Raw genomic sequence first — 17,390 nt, 5'->3', positions numbered from 1 at the left:
GCCGAGCCGAGCCGTGCCGTGCTGAGCCGAGCCATGCCGAGCCGTGCCGTGCTGAGCCGAGTCTGCCGTGCCGTGCCGAGCCGAGCTGTGCTGAGCCGAGCCGTGCCGAGCCGTGCCGAGCCGTGCCGTGCCGTGCCGTGCCGTGCCGTGCCATGCCAAGCTGTGCCGAGCCGTGCCGAGTCGTGCCGTGCCGTGCCAAGCCGTGCCATGCCAAGCCGAGCCGTGCCGAGCCGTGCCGAGCCGAGCCGAGCCGTGCCGTGCCGTGCCGTGCCAAGCCGAGCTGTGCTGTGCCGTGCCGAGCCGTGCCGTGCCAAGCCGAGCCGAGCCGTGCCGAGCCGTGCCGAGCCGAGCTGTGCCGTGCCGTGCCGTGCCGAGCCGAGCTGAGCCGTGCCGTGCCGTGCCGAGCCGAGCTGAGCCGTGCCGAGCCGTGCCGAGCCGAGCTGTGCCGTGCCGAGCCGTGCCGAGCCGAGCCGAGCCGTGCTGTGCCGTGCCGAGCTGAGCCGAGCTGAGCCGTGCCCGCGCTGCGCGCTCCGCGGCGGCGCCATCTTGCCCGTCTGTCTGTCCGGCCCTTTGTCTGTCTGCGGCTCCCGGCGCGGCGCGGCCGGGTAAGGCGGGTCGGGTTGGGCCGGGCCGGGCCGGCTGCGAGGGGCGGGGGGGGCGCGGGTCCGTCCGGGCCGGGTCGGTCTGTCTGCGCTGCGCCCCGCTCCGCCTGCCGCACCCGGAGCCCCCGGGCCGCTGCCGCTGCCGCTGCCGCCGAGCGGGATGCACCACTGCCGGAGGGTCGGGGGTCCGGGCGGGTCCGAGGGGATCCGGGGGTCCAGGCTGGATCCCCCCGTCCATGTGTCCGGGCTGCATCCCCGGGTCTGTCTGTCCACCTCGGGGAGACTGGGGGCTCAGCGCCTGCTTTCGTCCCTCTGTCTCGAGTTGTTGGGGTCACACCCGGCCTCCCAGTCTGGGGGATGCGGGGGTCAGCGTGGCCCCCTCCGTCCCCAGGCCCCCGACGGGGGGGACGCGGGGGTCGGCGCAGCCCCCTCCGTCCCCAGGCCCCCGACGGGGGGGACACGGGGGTCGGCGCGGCCCCCTCTGTCCCCCACCGTCCCCAGGCCCCCGACGGGGGGGACACGGGGGTCACCGTGGGAGGCAGCAGGCCCAGCAGGGCAGGAGCAGCTGCATCGCTCCCCTCCGTGTGTCCGTCTGCGGTGGCCCCCTCGGCTCCCTCCGCTGCCAGGCCCTGGGCTGTGGCCGTGGTGGGGCCACGGCTATGATGGGGCCGTTGAGGGGACCATGGCCGTGGTGGGGCTGCGATCGTGGTGGGCCATGGCCATGATGCACCATGGTGGACCATGTCCATGATGGGGCCATGGGGGGACCATGGCCGTGGTGGGGCTGCGACCGTGGTGGGCCATGGCCATGATGCGGCCGTGAGGGGGCCATGATGGGGCTGTGGGGAGGCCACGGCCATGTTGGGGCTGCGAGTGTGGTGGGGCCAGGGCCATGGTGGGGCTGTGGCCATGGTGGGGCTGGGGCTGGGGCTGTGGTTGGGCCACGACCGTGGTGAGGCCATGGCTGTGGTTGGGCCATGGCTGTGGTGGGGCCATTGTGGGGCCATGGCTGTGGTGGGGCCAGGGCTGTGGTGGGGCCATTGTGGGGCCAGGGCTGTGGTTGGGCCATGGCTGTGGTGGGGTCAGGGCTGGGTGGGGCCAGGGCTGTGGTGGGGCCATGCTGGGGCTGGGGCTGTGGTGGGGCTGTGACCGTGGTGAGGCCATGGCTGTGGTTGGGCCATGGCTGGGTGAGGCCAGGGCTGTGGTGGGGCCATTGTGGGGCCGTGGCTGTGGTTGTGCCATGGCTGTGGTGGGGCCATGGCTGTGGTGGGGCCATTGTGGGGCTGTGGCTGTGGTGGGGCCATGGTTGTGGTGGGGCCATTGTGGGGCCGTGGCTGTGGTTGGGCCATGGCTGTGGTGGGGCCATGGTTGTGGTGGGGCCATTGTGGGGCTGGGGCTGTGGTGGAGCCGGGGCTGTGGTTGGGCCAGGGCTGTGATGGGGCCAGGGCTGTGGTGGGGCCATTGTGGGGCTGTGGTGGGGCCAGGGCTGTGGTTGGGCCACAACCATGGTGAGGCCATGGCTGTGGTGGGGCCATGGTTGTGGTGGGGCCATTGTGGGGCTGGGGCTGTGGTGGGGCTGCGACCGTGGTGAGGCCATGGCTGTGGTTGGGCCATGGCTGGGTGAGGCCAGGGCTGTGGTGGGGCCAGGGCTGGGGTGGGGCCATTGTGGGGCTGTGGTGGGGCCAGGGCTGTGGTTGGGCCAGGGCTGTGGTGGGGCCATGGTTGTGGTGGGGCCATTGTGGGGCTGGGGCTGTGGTGGGGCTGCGACCATGGTGAGGCCATGGCTGGGTGGGGCCATGGTTGTGGTGGGGCCATTGTGGGGCCAGGGCTGTGGTTGGGCCATGGCTGTGGTGGGGCCAGGGCTGTGGTGGGGCCAGGGCTGTGGTTGGGCCATGGTTGTGGTGGGGCCATGGTGGGGCTGTGGCCATAGTGGGGCCAGCCCGCGCCTGCCCCGGAGCGTGTCCCCGGCGGCCGCGGTGGGGCCTCGGGCCCCGCCAGCGCCCGGGCAGGCAGCGAGGGCCGCGCCGGCGGCCGAGGTCGGTCGGGGCCCCGGCCTGGGCGCGCGGGGGAGGCGGGAGGGCTTCGGCCCGGGTCCCGGCCCCCTGGGAGCGGGGCGGGCTCGGCCCCCGGCCGCGCGCGCCTGACCGCCTCTGCTCTGCTGCGCTCCGCTCCCTCAGGCGAGCCCTCCGCCGCGGGACCGGCCCGGGGAACCATGTCCCGTCGGAAGCAGACCACTCCCAACAAAGTTCCCTGTGAGTATGGTGCCTCAGAGGACGGGGCCGGCCGGGCAGCGGGCCGGCCGGGCAGCAGGGGCGGCGGGACGCTGCAGCTGGCGGGGAGCGGGCCCTCCGCCGCGCTGCCGCCCGCCTGCGGCCCGCGAGCGGGGCCGGCCGCCTCCGGGGCCGCCATAAGCCTGGGCGGACGGCTGACGCGGCGGAGAGAGGAGCGCGCCCGGGGAGGGCAGCCGCGCTTTGCGTCCGCAGCGCCGCGGGCGCGAGCCGCTGTGCTAGACATGTGACTTTGGGGAGCCGAGGGACTTCTGGGCGGGTGGCTGGAAGCCAGCGCGTGCTGGCTCCTCAGCTTCGCCCTGCCACAGGCTCCGCTGCCTGGCCCCGGCACGACACCTCCGCGCGCTGTACCCCCGTTTCCTGCCGGATGGCGTAGAGAGCCGTGTGCCCGTTCCTTGCGGGAGCGGGCAGCGACCCAGTCAGCGAGCGGGCAGATCTTTCTTGATCTCAGCTGAGAGGACAGTTCTCTGGTCGTCCAGCGCTGTCGAGAGCCCGGCCTTTGTCCTGTAGCGGAGCAGCTGAAGGTGCTGCGCATCAGGCTTCCCGCGGGCAGGCTACTGCGAGCTGTTAGAGGCGCCGGGAGGCAGCCGTACCGGTGTTGGGCCGCGGAGTGGAAACCGCACGTCTACAGCTGTTGTTCGGCTGTAGCAGAGGAAAACCAGGAGGGGGGACGGGAGATACGCTCTTGCATAAGCCCGGCCTTGTGGCTGGAGACATGTCTGAACTCAGGGCGGGAGAGAGGACAAAAAGTTCCCGCTTTTGGGACAATGTGGAAGCAAGGCTGCTGAGGTGAGAAGGCAGAGGTATTGCTAGGGCGTCGCAGCTGCTGCGAGCACGGGACTGAGCGCTGAACGCTGCAGCCCTCACAGCATCTCACTTTGCCGATGCTGCTGCCTTGCATGTCTCTGTGTTTCTCTGCGCTCTCTGTATGTATGGGTAGGGCAACAGAAATCTATGCATGCTGCTCTCTGCACACTCAGCAAGTGTAATGTGGAAAATTGCCTCTGTTTGGGATTGTATATTGGGGAGAATTACCTCTGTCTGGGGTCTGAGAGCCTGCTACTAGGCTGCTAGAGCTGTGCACGGGTGGGCTGACAAAGCTTTTCTTGGTGGCTGGTGTAAGAGCATTGAGGGCTGACTTTCGGCAGCTGCGCTGTGACTTGTGCTCTCCAATTCCTGCTTCTCTGTGCTGGGTTCAACGCTGGGCACAGTGCAGCTTTGATTTGCCTGCTAGTACATTAATGGCTTTGGAATTGTCCTCGTTAGAGATATTTGATACGTCCTGTGTTTTCTCCTACCATGCCAGTAACACATCTTGCATCCACGTGTACTTGCTTCCAAGAGTGCACAGCTATTACTTGCTGCTGTTTAGATTAGACTTACATACAGCACGCTCTTGTGCCATCTCCGCTGGTGTAGAGTCTGGATGTATGGAGACCGAAGGGTAGCAGGTAGCTTTCCCATGGTGTTCGGGTGGACTCTCTGTTTGCTCTTCTGCACTCCACTGCATTAGGGTTACGTTCCTCAGAAGCTAGTACTGTTATATACAGAACTACGGAGTTCAGTTGTGCACTGTTTTCACAGTGAACATTACCTTTAATATCTGCAACAGAAGTGATTGCATCACTAGTTTTGGTCTCAGGGGAGTCTGTCTGACAAGCGTGCTACCAGCGGGCATGAGGTTGAGGTATGGTATCTGATACGCCTTAGAGAGAGGAGGTCTGGGACCAGTTTACCTCCTTTACATGCAATACATTAGCTATCAGAGCAACTATTGGATGGGAGTCACCAAGAGCAGCAAGCAGAACCACAAGAAGATAAAGGGACTGAAAGATACAAGGCAAATGACAGTGATGATGTCTCCACCTTGCGATGGAAAACTTGTCTGCCTTATGATGAACACCACCGTTCACCATCGTTGGGACTTCTCTGTCTACCTAGCCTGCTGTGTATCTGGAGGGCCCAGAAATGCCATGCAGAGCACTGGTGAATGACGAGGATGATCGGAGAGAGCGTCAGCTCCAAGAACTGGGTGAGCCAGCAGAATAAGGAGTCAGGCTGAGAGATAGCAGGCACGTTACTGAGACTTCTTCACAGGGACTGAAATGGTTTGGGAGGAGAGGAATAAAAGGGATCGCAGGTATGCAGCTTTTTATGCAGTTGTCTGCAACTGGGGTCTGATTTGCCAGGCTTTGGGGCTGGGGAACTGCTTTTTGGAATCACAAAAATACCACTGTGAATGCCTAATTGGACACATTCATGGAAGGATTGTGCCTACTTCCTTGCTTGACCGCTCCACGTTATCTTCCTTCTCAGATTCACTTGGGCAACAGCTGCAGAGCTCTCCCTGGCTTGCTCAGTGCCACCCCTTGTAATGTCCCAGGCTTGGCATGCCCCTCATCTAACCTCGCTCTCACAACAACATGGTTTGCTGTCCCCAATTAGTACAGAAGCACTTTGTTTGGCGTGCAGAGTGACTGGCTGGGAAGTTGTATGGTTACAAGTCAAATGGTTTGAAATGGAAGGTGAAGTGGGAGGAAATTTAAAATTATACAGAAACAGCATAAAAGTTACTGTTATCGCAAAAGTCTCATTCTGCACAATGGCCAGGGCTTCTACAATTCTGACTGTAGCCGTTTCCCCTTTGGCAGGGCTGCAGCACATAAGTGGCTCTTAATAATTTCATTTTGCTTGGCCACATGGGCCATGAAAAACACCTTCACCCAACAAAGCGATTACAAATAAAACTGCGATACTGGGATATACTTATTGCATTGCCCACTCCTTATTGAATTGGAAAATACAATGCAGTTCTCTTGTTCATGTGGAGAAATCTTCATTAGTTCAATTTGGTCTTCATTTTTTCCCAGTCTTGAAAGTATAACATCTCTCTGAGCAAATCATCTGATCTTGCACTCAAGCCCATCCATTGCTGCGCTCTCACTCCATCAGTTGTGAGCTAGTCCACTGTTCTCGTGCTTGCCAAAAGTTCTGCTGCAGGTTTTAGGGTTTCTTTTTCCCCTTCTCTCCCTGCTGTCCCATGAGCTGCTTGTCTTTCTATGGCTTGTACCCTTTGCAAGCGATGCTTATTTGAGAAGTCTTGAAAACAGCCTTTGCTAGTCAAATTAATTACCACTTCCTAGCTATTTATCATGTCCCAATATCCCATTAATCCTGCATTTCCTTCCCTCGCCCTCTGATACACACATACCCTATGCTCTTCAGTGTTCCTTGAATTCTGCTGTCTTTAATATCCCCACCTTGAGGAGAAAGTACCTCGCAAGAAGTAGCACACAGCATTCCAAACTAAGCAGAAATTGTTACTTGCATCACAATCCTTCATTCTTAAAGTGCTCTGTGGGCTGTGGTTATTAACTCTTTCAATTGTTGTTTTTCATTTCAGTAACCACTACAGCAGTGTGGACAACCCAGAATAGCGATGGGGCAGGTGGACTAGATTCACAGTGGTGGAAAGACTTGCAAATTTCAGGTCCAGGAAAGGAACACAGAGAAGACCTACATGAACAGGGACTTTAAACTGATGTGGGGAGAAAGTGGCTCATCTCTGAGAGACCTTTCCGTTTAGGAAGAAAGACAGGGGAATGATGCAGAGTTTCTTTTGATTTTGTTTTGTGGGTTTTCAGGTGGGGGTTGTTTGTTTATTTGTTTATTTTCCAGAACACCTGAGAGTTGTCCTGCATTCATACAGTTCAAGAAGGGAAGGGCTCAGGAAAAATGATTTCTGGCTGCCAAGCTGATACACCACCAGACCCTAGCAGTCATGACTGCCCCTGTTGCACAGTTCCACAGGGCTGCCCCTACTTTTACAGCTGCTCTCCTGGCATCCCACTCATTTACAAGACTGTGGAGAGGAGAACTGGAACACAGAGCAGAGGCATTTGTATGACCTTTCACTGTCCTACATCTCTAGCTGTTTGTAAAACAAATACAGTCACTTGTTTTGGTGTTGCAGTCAGCCTGCAGCCCTTTTTGTATTTAATAAAGAAACTTCTGGAGAAGAGTCTGTGCATTCAATATTGAGCATAATGTTCTTTACTGATAGTGGTGATCTTAAAGCTATTTCCTCTCTTATTCCATTCCAAATGAATATAACTGTAATTGAACGGGATGAGGGGTAAGTGTTCGTGTCTGAGCATAAGTGTGCAGAAACAATAAAGGCGTAACACTGTACCCATCAAACATTAAAGCAGTAAAGCTACATCAAAGTATGACTTAGTCCGTAAGTGGATGAACAGAACGCTCCTCCCTGGATTCTTTGGGAAACAATATTAGTTTAATACACAAGAAAATCCATATCAGCAAAAGATAGAGTTTTAAAAAGTTTTTTTCCCAATGCCATGATGCCTTTTAGATAGAGGCTAGTGGGGAACATACAAGATGTTGAGTGCCAACAGCAGTGGTTTGGTTAACAGTTTGCATTTCTAGCTGTAAGCCGATAGTTCTTTGCACTGTGCTGAATCAATTTTAACCTGGTTTTGCATGTGTTATACAGAAAGAGACTCGACAGACGTGATCACTCTGTTGGTTGTTGTGATTTACGTTAGTTTTCCTGATAGGAACAGAGTCCCCTCCTCTGTCATCTCTTACAAAGATCACAGCGTTTTAAAACCCTGACACTACAGACTGTCTGCACAGTCTCTGTCTCTGAGCAGGAACCTACCTGCTGTTATGCTCTGGGCTGCTGCTTAGGGGAGACGTAAGCCATCTGGAAGGGGAAAGGGGGAAGAAAACAAACACAAAACTGTGCTTCCACTAGCAGTTGCAGTGGTGTTTGGGAGTCCTGCTTTGTAACTCTGACACAGGCTGTCATGCCTGTCTTCTGCTGTAGAAGACATGCCTGTCTTCTACACGCTTGTCTTCCACTGTAGTTTTACATCTGTTCTGTGTATCACAGGTTTCCTCATTTCAGCATACTTTCCCTTTTACTTGCAACGCTCGTTTTGTCTCGGGGCTCTTTTCCTGGTTGGTTGTGGAGACCTGCTTCTCAGAGAGACACTGTAATTCTGTGGTCTCTGCTGTTAATACACGACCTGTATCTCAGTCCCACCAACGTGGGGCTGTGGTGCAGACAAAAGCCGCGCTCCAGGTTATGAAAACCATTCAGTGTTGCTTGAATGGGTCCTGGCTGGAGCACGTGTGTCACAGCAATAACCGGGGCACCTGCTGCTTTCAGTGGCAGGTAAGATTTAGGGTGCTCTGCAGCACCTCTCTTCAGCCCATGTGGATTGTGTTCCCAAGCCCTCTACAGAAATCTTTCTCGCGTTTCTGAGAAAGAACGCTGAAGGCCTTCAAATGCTTTTGGAAACCTCCATGGGGATGCTGGGAACTCAACCTCTTCTCCCCCAGTCTCCGTGAAACTTCTGAAGGTCTTTGAAATCTGACAAAAGTTACTACTTTGTAGAGCAATGCCAGAACCTGTGAGGTAAGCACCAGAAAGGCAGTGTGAGTACGGGGCAAAGCTGGCTGAAACAGCAGAGCACGGGGGAAAGCACCGGTTGCTGTAACCAAACTGGTCCTCTCTCAAAGGGCCAAGAATGCAACTCCCTGCTTATATTGGTGCTAGTTGTGACCCTATACTGAAAGGTTCGATTTTGTTCTGAAAGCTGTGTTTTGACTTCTTTGTTACATGTGAAAAACATATGTCATCTTCCTTGGCATATGTGTATTTGTGCTTTGAGTAGTTCCTGAGAACTTACAAATTGGTTGATAAATGTAATTAAAAAGCTGGAACTTTGGGAACTTTAGCACTTTGTCCCAAATACTCCCAGCTCATCCACTGATAGAAGCAAGTCATGACTACCTCTGGAGGAAGGCCATCTGTTTTAATGTGAAAAATAATGTTTGGCTTTTGCCGTTATTCTTTGGCACTGAAAGTTTTCCTTAGCAGAGATTGCTGCCATAAGTTTTCTTTCAGAGAAGCTCAAATAATTGCCTTCTTCCAATGTGTTTGGCATCTCCTGTTCTGCTGTTGAGTTGAGATATATCAGTGATCAGTGTCTGCTGTTGGCAACAAAGCAGACCGCAAGCTCTCCTCCGAAAGCATCTCAGGTGTCTGGGCTCACTCCCTTACAGTTTTCCCTTTCGAGCATGTATGGTGTCACCCAGAGTGATGGTGGCCAGGATAAGGCAGGCTGGTGAAGCAAGTTACCCATGACGCGAGCGGGAGAGCGCCAGCCCCGAGACGCCTCCCCGCAGGGCAGCTTGTCCGCGGCCCACGGGGGCAGGAGGCCGTTGGGGGCGGGCTGGGGACAGCCTCTGGGCTGCGGCGGGAGGAGGTGCCAGGCCTTTGGGAAGAGACCAGAACATTTTCATGTCTGTCTCTCTTGAAGGAGAAATATACGTGATGAAAAAGAATACCAATAAACGGCAATCCCGAATATCTTGCCTGCGAATGTCCAGGCCTACCTGTTGAAACATTTAGTCAGGAGACTGGGTGAGAGGAAGAGACCAGCGGGCTCGGCAGAGCGGAGGGGGAGCTGGATGCTGAAGGAAGGCTGCTTGCCCTGTGGAGGAGGCCGGGGGAGCAGGCTGTGCGTGGCCGCAGCCCCAGGCCGTGCCGGCAAAGCTCCTCCTCCGTAAGCTGGTCAGGCTGTGCCAGGGTTTGTGCTCTTCCGCTGCGCTCCAGCTGCTCCTGATCCGTACCCAGCTTCTGGGCCGCCAGCGTGGACCACCGGACAGAGCCCAGTCCATTAAGCTAATTAAAAATATATATAATTTTCTTTCTCCAAATAGCTAGGAAAAGCGTAGGATAGCATTTTATCTGGTTAATTATTTGCTGCCTATGGAACTTTTTAATAACTGCAGAAAAAAATTCACAAACAAATGTTACATGATGGCTATGTTAAGGATGAGACTGTTGCAGTGGGACTACACGGCAAGGAAACATGACAAATATTATAAGCAGGAAATGCCAACCTAGAATATTTAGAGTTTGGCTGAGGAGTTGTAATGATTTTAAGCTATGGAAGACCGCAGTTAAGGCAGGCACACAGACTTAGTCTGCCCTGTAGTTACACAGCAAGGAAGTACAGAGAGAAAAATAGAGCCTCTATTTAAACATTACTTTAACCTAGCTTGGGAATCACAAAAGCACTAATATCGGTGCTTTCCCAAACCTTAATACAGTTGGGCTGCTTTCTGAATACCCTGGCCAGTACCGCGGTCTGCTGCAGTACAGCTGGCTGCCTGTTACAGCAGGGAAGGATTTCGAAGAGCCTTAGAGCACTGTGCTTGGCTTGGGACGTGGCCATCACCCCTGCGTGGCGCCCGCGCGCCTGTGCTGCAGTCCCACCGGCAGGCAGGGGGCCTGTGTGGGGCCTGGCAGGCTCCTGACACGTGATGACACCTCCTCATGGTACATAAGGGTATGCCGTGAGCAGCCTGATGCCAGACATTTTCACTAGCGAGACTGTTGGAGACCTGGGGATTGGCCTCGTGTCACAGGTGCGGGAGGTTGGTGTTACGGGACAGGCGGGCACAGAGGTTATCTGCGTGTTTTGGAAGAGGTGGCTTTAGAGGTTCTGCACAGCGCCCGTGAGCAACCCCATGCCTTTGGTGGTGGAAACAGTGGGATGGCATCAGTCTGACTTTTTGTCCTTGTGGCTGCCAGGGGAGCAAGTCTTCGCAGGGCTGGAGGAGCAAGCCCGCCAAGCCATGATGAAAAACGACTTTCCTGCAGCTCTTGGGGACCAGAGGCCAGCTATTCCTCAGCTGCAAGACCATGACTCCAGCAGCAGTGAGTTTTGCCCCTTGTAGCAGTGGTGAGGCAGTGGCCTGGGAGGACGTTGAGGAGGGGTGGGGCTGGGGGCAGCACAGCTTGGGGAGGTCTCTGAGGCCTGCCCCATCCACCTCCTCCTCTGGGCCAGCCCTCGGCTCTTGCATGGGCTTGGAGCAATTGCTGTGTGTGTTCCAGGTGACAGTGACGATGAGGAAACCACACAGGATGAAGTTTCTTCCCATACGTCTGAGGAGGATGGCTCAATGGTGAAAGTGAAAAAAGAATTAGAGAATGCAGAACAACCTGTGGCTGGAACCCCACCGATGGGAGAACACAAGGCAAGTGTCCTGGCACCGCACTCTCTCTCTCCTCCCTGGGAGAGAGAAGGGCACTGTCTAAACACCCTCCTCTCCTCACCAAGATTTCTTATCTTCTCCTTCCCCCTCTCACCTCCTCCAAAGAGCCTCTCCAGGCAGGAGGAAATGGTATGAAGAGCTCTTGGGCTGCCAGCCACAGGAGATAGCAGGGACAAGCTGCCATTCTCCTGGCTGGCCGAGAAGCTGTCTCTGCAGAGTGTGCCCAGTTCCAGCTCCTTTCTCTGGCTGACTTCCCCTTCCCTCCTACGACAGAGCAGGTCTTATCTACCAGACCCACTGGGCTGGCAAGAGCTTAGGTGCAAGTAGAGGCCATGAGGCCTCTGTTTTTGTTTTTCTTCCCTGAGACCACAGGAGTTTTGCTCAGAGGTTGCAGAAAGGAAATTTTGGACTGTCTTCCTTATTGCCAGAGCAGCCAACCAGCCTCAGCGGGACTGGGCATCGCACCTGGTCTGTGCAAGACCTGTGCGCAGCGCTGAGTAGATGCTGAGGGAGGGTGGGGTGGCTACATGAGGATCTGCGTGCCTTACACCAGAATGGCTTTCCCTCCCTTGTAGGCGCCTGAGGGTTTGAATGCTGACCCCATGCTGGGGCTGTCACAGTGCCCCCTCTGCCAGCTGGAGTGTGGAAGCAGAGAGCAGCTCATTGCTCATGTATACCAGGTAGGGGATGGTTCCAAACCATGGGATATCTCTGGCCCTAACCCCCTCAGCTGCCCCAAAATCCAGAAACAATCCTCAAGGGGCACAGGGTGACTTCCTTATGGTCTTTGCAGCCACAGAACTGAGCTTCTAGCTAGGATGTGATTGAAGGTTACAGCAGATAGTCCAGAGAGAGTCCTGGGGCAAGAAGCAGCAAGACACCTGTGCGGTGATCTGGAGAACGCAGCTCTTTCCCAAGGCAGTCACTGCAGCAGTTCCAGGCAGTTCCTTCAGATTAAACGCAGAAGCAATTTTGCATCACTCAGTGAGATAAGGAACACTCCTCATCGCTCAGTTCTTTATTCTGCCCCTTTATCACAGTTCCTACCCATGACAACGGCTGTTCTTTCTCTGAAATGACTCCAGTGTTGCAGGAAATCTGTGCTGGGATCTCACAGGTTTTGTTGTCAGGGCTCTCTTCATAGCACATCAAAGTCCGTAAAAGGAGGAATGAAGCAATACTGAACTGGTCACCTGTCACTAGCTCCAGCTACTGTTATCGTGAGCGCTTCCTCATCGGCATCCTGCCCCCTGTTAGTCCAGTCATGCTTTGTCCAGCAAAAGCAGCTCCTCAGAGCTGCACTCAGGAGCAGCACTCCTGAAAACAAGGGCCAGTTCTTCTGATCCAAGTGTTTTGGCCCTGTTTCTCTTGTACTAGGGTGGAGCTGTAGGAAAGGTTTCCTCCTTGCTGTTTAATCTGTGACGCCCCAAATGTCTTGCGCTTGGACAAGGAGCTCCCAGGCAAAGGTTTTAGTGGTCAAATGGTCCTATTTCAAGAGGCTGAACTAAGTGGTTTGCTGTTGAGCGCGCCTCAGGCTGGGCAGGGGGCTGGACAATTTTCACTAACAACCTAATGGTTGCTTTGCAGCACACTGCAGCTGTGGTGAGCGCCAAGAGCTACATGTGTCCTGTATGCGGCAGAGCCCTCAGCTCACCCGGATCTCTTGGGCGACATCTCCTGATCCACTCAGAGGACCAGCTGTCCAACTGCGCAGTGTGCGGAGCACGCTTCACCAGCCACGCCACATTCAACAGGTCAGGGTCACCCTGGCTGGTGAGTGGGCTAGGGCACCCATGGTAAAGATTAAGCGAGTTGCTTTAAATGATGCGGGAATCATGTCTCTGGCCCTCCTAATGCCTGGAGAGCTGTGAACACCCCCAGCAAGCAACAGTCCCTCAAGCCCTTCCTGCCTACCGTTCCACATCACCTGCTAAGGGCTAGACCTCCCTAAGCCATGCTGCTAAAACGTTCCTACCGGTTCCTTAGGTCTGCGAAGAACTAGAACTGTGCAATGAGCACTGGCGTCTCCAGCTGCTGGAGAACAACCATTGCTTCCCTTGCCCAGCAGTCCATCAGGCTAGGTCGGCGCTGGCCAGTGTTTTTGAGTCCGCCTAGCAGGTTTCTTATTTCCAGGGCAGGACTAGAGGCAGAAACCAAAACGTTCCTAGTTTGCGTACTGCCTGGTGGAAGTTTAGCCACTGGCTAGTGGAACAGGGCTGAAGAGAGAAACCCAGCGATGATGGGGAGGAGCAGCTTGCTGGAAAATTCCTGCCTTTGCTCTCTCCCAACCCAGACACTGTGCTGGGCTCACTAACCCCCTTCCTACTCCTGTATATGATGTTGCTTGGTTTTAGCTATGCAGACACGTCTTGGCAGGAGCAGGGGCACTGTTCCTTGCATCCCCTAGGCAGAGCATGAGCTGGGGACTCTTTGTCAGCACCAGGTCTCTGATTCGCTGCTCTTTTGCTTTCCAGCGAGAAGCTGCCAGAGGTGCTCAGTGCAGAACACCTGCCCCCACCGCAGAGTGAAGGCCCCTCCAGTGTTGAGGGGAAGGACATTGCTTTTCATGCCCCTGTGTATCCTGCAGGCATCCTGCTAGTGTGCAACAACTGTGCTGCTTATCGTAAGCTGCTGGAGGCACAGACACCTGGTGTGCGAAAGTGGGCGCTTCGTCGGCAGAACGAGCCCCTGGAAGTGCGGCTGCAGCGTTTGGAGCGGGAGCGCACAGCCAAGAAGAGCCGGAGGGACAACGAGACACCTGAGGAACGGGAAGTGAGACGTATGCGGGATCGAGAGGCTAAGCGGCTGCAGCGAATGCAAGAGACAGATGAACAGAGGGCTCGACGGCTGCAGAGGGACCGAGAAGCCATGCGGCTGAAACGCGCCAACGAGACCCCGGAGAAGCGGCAGGCCCGGCTCATCCGGGAGCGTGAGGCCAAGAGGCTCAAGCGGCGCCTGGAGAAAATGGACATGATGCTCCGGGCACAGTTTGGCCAGGACCCCTCTGCCATGGCAGCTTTAGCAGCTGAAATGAACTTCTTCCAGCTGCCAGTGAGCAACGTTGAGCTGGAGAGCCAGCTGCTGGGCAAAATGGCCTTTGAGGAGCAGAACAACAGTGGACTGCATTGAGCTGCAGGTCAAGGACTGTGCCACCTCTGCGGCACCTGTCACAGGGGCACTAGCAGGCTTCTCTACTCAGTAGCTGCTGTGGGTGCCCTGGCTGACTCTCCCAGGCCCAGCCTCCCTCATACGGCCTTGTTTTCTCCTGGACATGGGAGGTGAACAGAGCTGAGAGATGTCTGCCAAAGTAGCCCTGGGGGGAGGCAGGCAGATCCTGTGGAGGCAAGCTGCTTTGGGGGGGGGGAGGGTGTGACACCACAGCCTGTGACTAGAGGGGAAAATAAATTAATTTTCACATTTATTTAGTCCCCTTCCTTGCCTTTTGCTTCATCCTGAGCTTGGACCCTTGCACCATAGTTGGGGTTGGGCTGCTGTAGTTCTGCTGTAGGCAGCAAGCCTACCTTACTGAAAAAAGAGCTTCTTTACTGCAGCATAACTTATGGAGCTGAGGACTTTGCCAGTCCTCCGGGAATAAATCTCTCGCTCTTGTGGCAATAAAAAGGAAGCAAAGGAGGACTTAATCTCCCTGGAAATGGCTGTGTACACCCTCTCTCTTAACTCTGTTGTTATGTGCTTATTTGCAGTAGCATCCATGGGAAAACTAAGAGGAAATTGAGTTCCTGTTCTAAGATACGCCATGTAAAAACTAACAGAAAAGCTGCCTGAGGTAAGCGCACAGGGAACAGAAGTTTGCTGGTCTACTCATGAGTTAATTTTTCACTTAAATAGTATTTCAAGTTTGCAGATGAAAAAGTTGATTGAATGGCAAACCATTAGGACAGATCAGTTCTCTCATACTGCATGGATTTCTTAGTAAGCTGAGCTTGTTCAACCATTTTAATACAGCCAAATGCAAAGATGCTCACCTGGAACCACTGGTCACACTCAAAGAACTCATTCCCATATTAAAGTCCTCTGTGACCAACAATGACTTTCAGTGGTCACTGTGAACAACGAGCTCGTAGTGGGGAACCATTAGTAAACAGAACAGCACAGGCAGAAAGAGAAAGCTGCTCACACTTCCACACGCCGCAGCAAAACCAATGGGACAAAGGCAGACAACTGGTGAGCCGGGGAGGAGCTATGGAAAGGTACGATAATTGTCTGCAAAAATGTACGTGATGGTAAGGAATTCAAGCCTCCTTTACTTTATTCAAGATGTAGCCAAAGGGAATGTCATCATAGCCCATATCTAAATGACAAGGTGCCCGATGTTACAGAAATTATAAAACTATGTAAAGTTAAATCTAGGCAGGTTCAAATTGAAGAAGGCAAAACATTAGCAGCAAAAGGGCTCACGGGGGGCAGAAGGGTGGTACATTCTCCCCTCTTTGGCTTCTCTAAGAATAAGGATCTAAAATGTATGCTTTAGCGCTGTGGTTCCCAAACCGCAGCCTACCGAAAACTGATGTGCTACACACCTGTGTGTTGTAGCCTGAAGAACCCTTCTGCTTCCATAGCATTTCCACTTAAGGTCTGCAGTACAGTCACATGGTGGTCTAAATACACTGAAAACCCCTGTTGTCTCTCTGATGACTGTTTCTCTGCATCGAGTCAGAAACGGTGACCACAAGACACCTCCGTGAGACCAAAAGAGGAAAGTTAAAACAAAGCAAAACAAAACAAGGTTTCAGCTACACTACTTAAAGATTTAATCAGAAACTTGATTTTTTCCCTTCTGTTTGTCAGTTTGAAAAAAAAAAAAGTTTTATAGAAGTCCCTGAAATGCTGTACTTAGTGTGTACAATAGTTGCCTTCAAAGTGCACAGTGTTGCATTTTTTCTGAAAGTTAACTAACCTAATAGACAGCCTTGTGGGTACTTGCTACAAAAAGCATTTCATCTTTTGAACCCCACAGGTTCCTCCAAACGCCACTGTAACATCCTTGTTTCCTCACCTGACAGAAATTGTTTTCACAAATCATTCATCACATAGAGCTGGCTTCCAGCAGCCACCCCTGCCCCTCTCAGCCTGGGAAAAGGTATCAGATCTTGCAAGGAGCCGTCCGGTCCCACGCTACCTTGTTCATATCTTCCTATGTTCTTTGAACTGATCTCTCACTTTTATTCTTACTTCTGTCCATTTTCATACTTCAACCGCTAAAGTTTGCTCTTTGCAATATTTGCTGTTACCCCATGTGTTTTGCTTGTCCAGTAGACATGTGGCTACACTATGCAAATTGTGTCTAAAATTTTCCCTGCGGCCTCACTGGGTAGCTGATGATTATTCCAAGCTTCACTTACTGATGAAACCACGGTATGAAAGGGGTTCATGAAAGAGCACATACAATCAGAAGCATTTGAGTACAGATATGGCTCATAACCCATCTGTCAGGCAGCCTTTACCAAATGCACGTCACAGTCTCCAGATCACTCTGCGTAAGACCAGAAAACCCACATCCAAATGATCACTGATGCCACAGACAAGCAAAAAGTCTCAAACGCCAAAGGAAAAGCTATTGGTTTATATATAGATATATATATATATATATATAGATATATACTGTGTTTACAGAGTCAACAAGTTAAATGCAATATTCATAAGAGCATTAACAATAAAAATACAATCTGTGTGTAGCCAAGTACAGACTTAAAATGGTAAAACAGGAAAAAGGATCTCACCAAAAGTACAAATATACAGTACAAATTGATTTATTTAAAACAGTTACAAAAAAAGCACAACAAAATAGAGATTATCCTTAGAATTATTAATGCTTTGTTAAAGATCAGGTAGGAAGAAAGGGGCAGGAACAAGGTCGGAGGGGAGCACCTGACTAGTTCTAAGGCTTTAGATACAATGCAGTTGGTTACATGTTAATACAGCCATTACATAACTGGGATTATAGTTGAGGGATCAGCACTTATCTACAAAGACCTCCTTGCCTCAGGGCAGCCCAGCCAGTTCCCCCAACACGACACGTCTGTTTCCCTGCTTTGTGTGGGCAGACCCTCCCCTGGCTCTAAGGTGCCATGAACGTGGAAAGCAACTCGCGTGTGCCTGGGTGCGTTTGCAGGGCGGTGCGGCAGCAGCCTAGAAGGACGTTAGGGGCAAGTTCTGTCCCCCGTGGACAGATATGAAGGCCGTGAAGGGGCCTTGACCATCAGCATGTTAAGCTACACATGGAACACACCCTGGGCCAAACTCTGTGCAAGAATGTGCATTCGTAGCCATCTTAGCAGCTTCCGCAAAGTTTCAGGCCCTAGGACAGACTGAAAGACAAAGAGCAGTTGTGAGCGATGCTAGGGAAAGGCACATGTACTGCTGTGGGCAGGAACTAGCATCTGGG

At 53.9% G+C, this 17,390-nt stretch overlaps 1 protein-coding gene across 4 annotated transcripts; it reads left to right on the top strand.

Annotated features, from left to right (window-relative positions):
* The first annotated feature begins 482 nt into the window (after nucleotides 1-482).
* On the top strand, nucleotides 483-15,027 carry ZNF821 (zinc finger protein 821). Of its 4 annotated transcripts, XM_068955258.1 has the most exons (7): nucleotides 483-605; nucleotides 2,780-2,854; nucleotides 10,521-10,646; nucleotides 10,824-10,966; nucleotides 11,560-11,664; nucleotides 12,572-12,738; nucleotides 13,459-15,027. In XM_068955258.1, the coding sequence occupies exons 2-7, from the start codon at nucleotides 2,815-2,817 to the stop codon at nucleotides 14,111-14,113; spliced, it is 1,236 nt and encodes a 411-aa protein (XP_068811359.1). In that variant the 5' UTR covers nucleotides 483-605; nucleotides 2,780-2,814; the 3' UTR covers nucleotides 14,114-15,027. The 4 variants fall into 4 exon arrangements, 2 of the variants coding, with proteins under 2 accessions (XP_068811359.1, XP_068811360.1); XM_068955259.1 differs by lacking the exon at nucleotides 11,560-11,664 and having other exon boundaries at nucleotides 13,459-14,634; XR_011143105.1 differs by lacking the exons at nucleotides 10,521-10,646; nucleotides 10,824-10,966; nucleotides 11,560-11,664; nucleotides 12,572-12,738; nucleotides 13,459-15,027 and adding exons at nucleotides 4,832-4,922; nucleotides 6,294-6,911 and having other exon boundaries at nucleotides 542-605.
* Nucleotides 15,028-17,390: the final 2,363 nt, after the last annotated feature.

Source organism: Struthio camelus, chromosome 10, assembly GCF_040807025.1.
Source record: "Struthio camelus isolate bStrCam1 chromosome 10, bStrCam1.hap1, whole genome shotgun sequence".
NCBI lineage: Eukaryota > Metazoa > Chordata > Aves > Struthioniformes > Struthionidae > Struthio > Struthio camelus.
The sequence above is the reverse complement of the archived record's forward strand: the minus strand, read 5'-3'. Positions and strand labels throughout refer to the sequence as shown.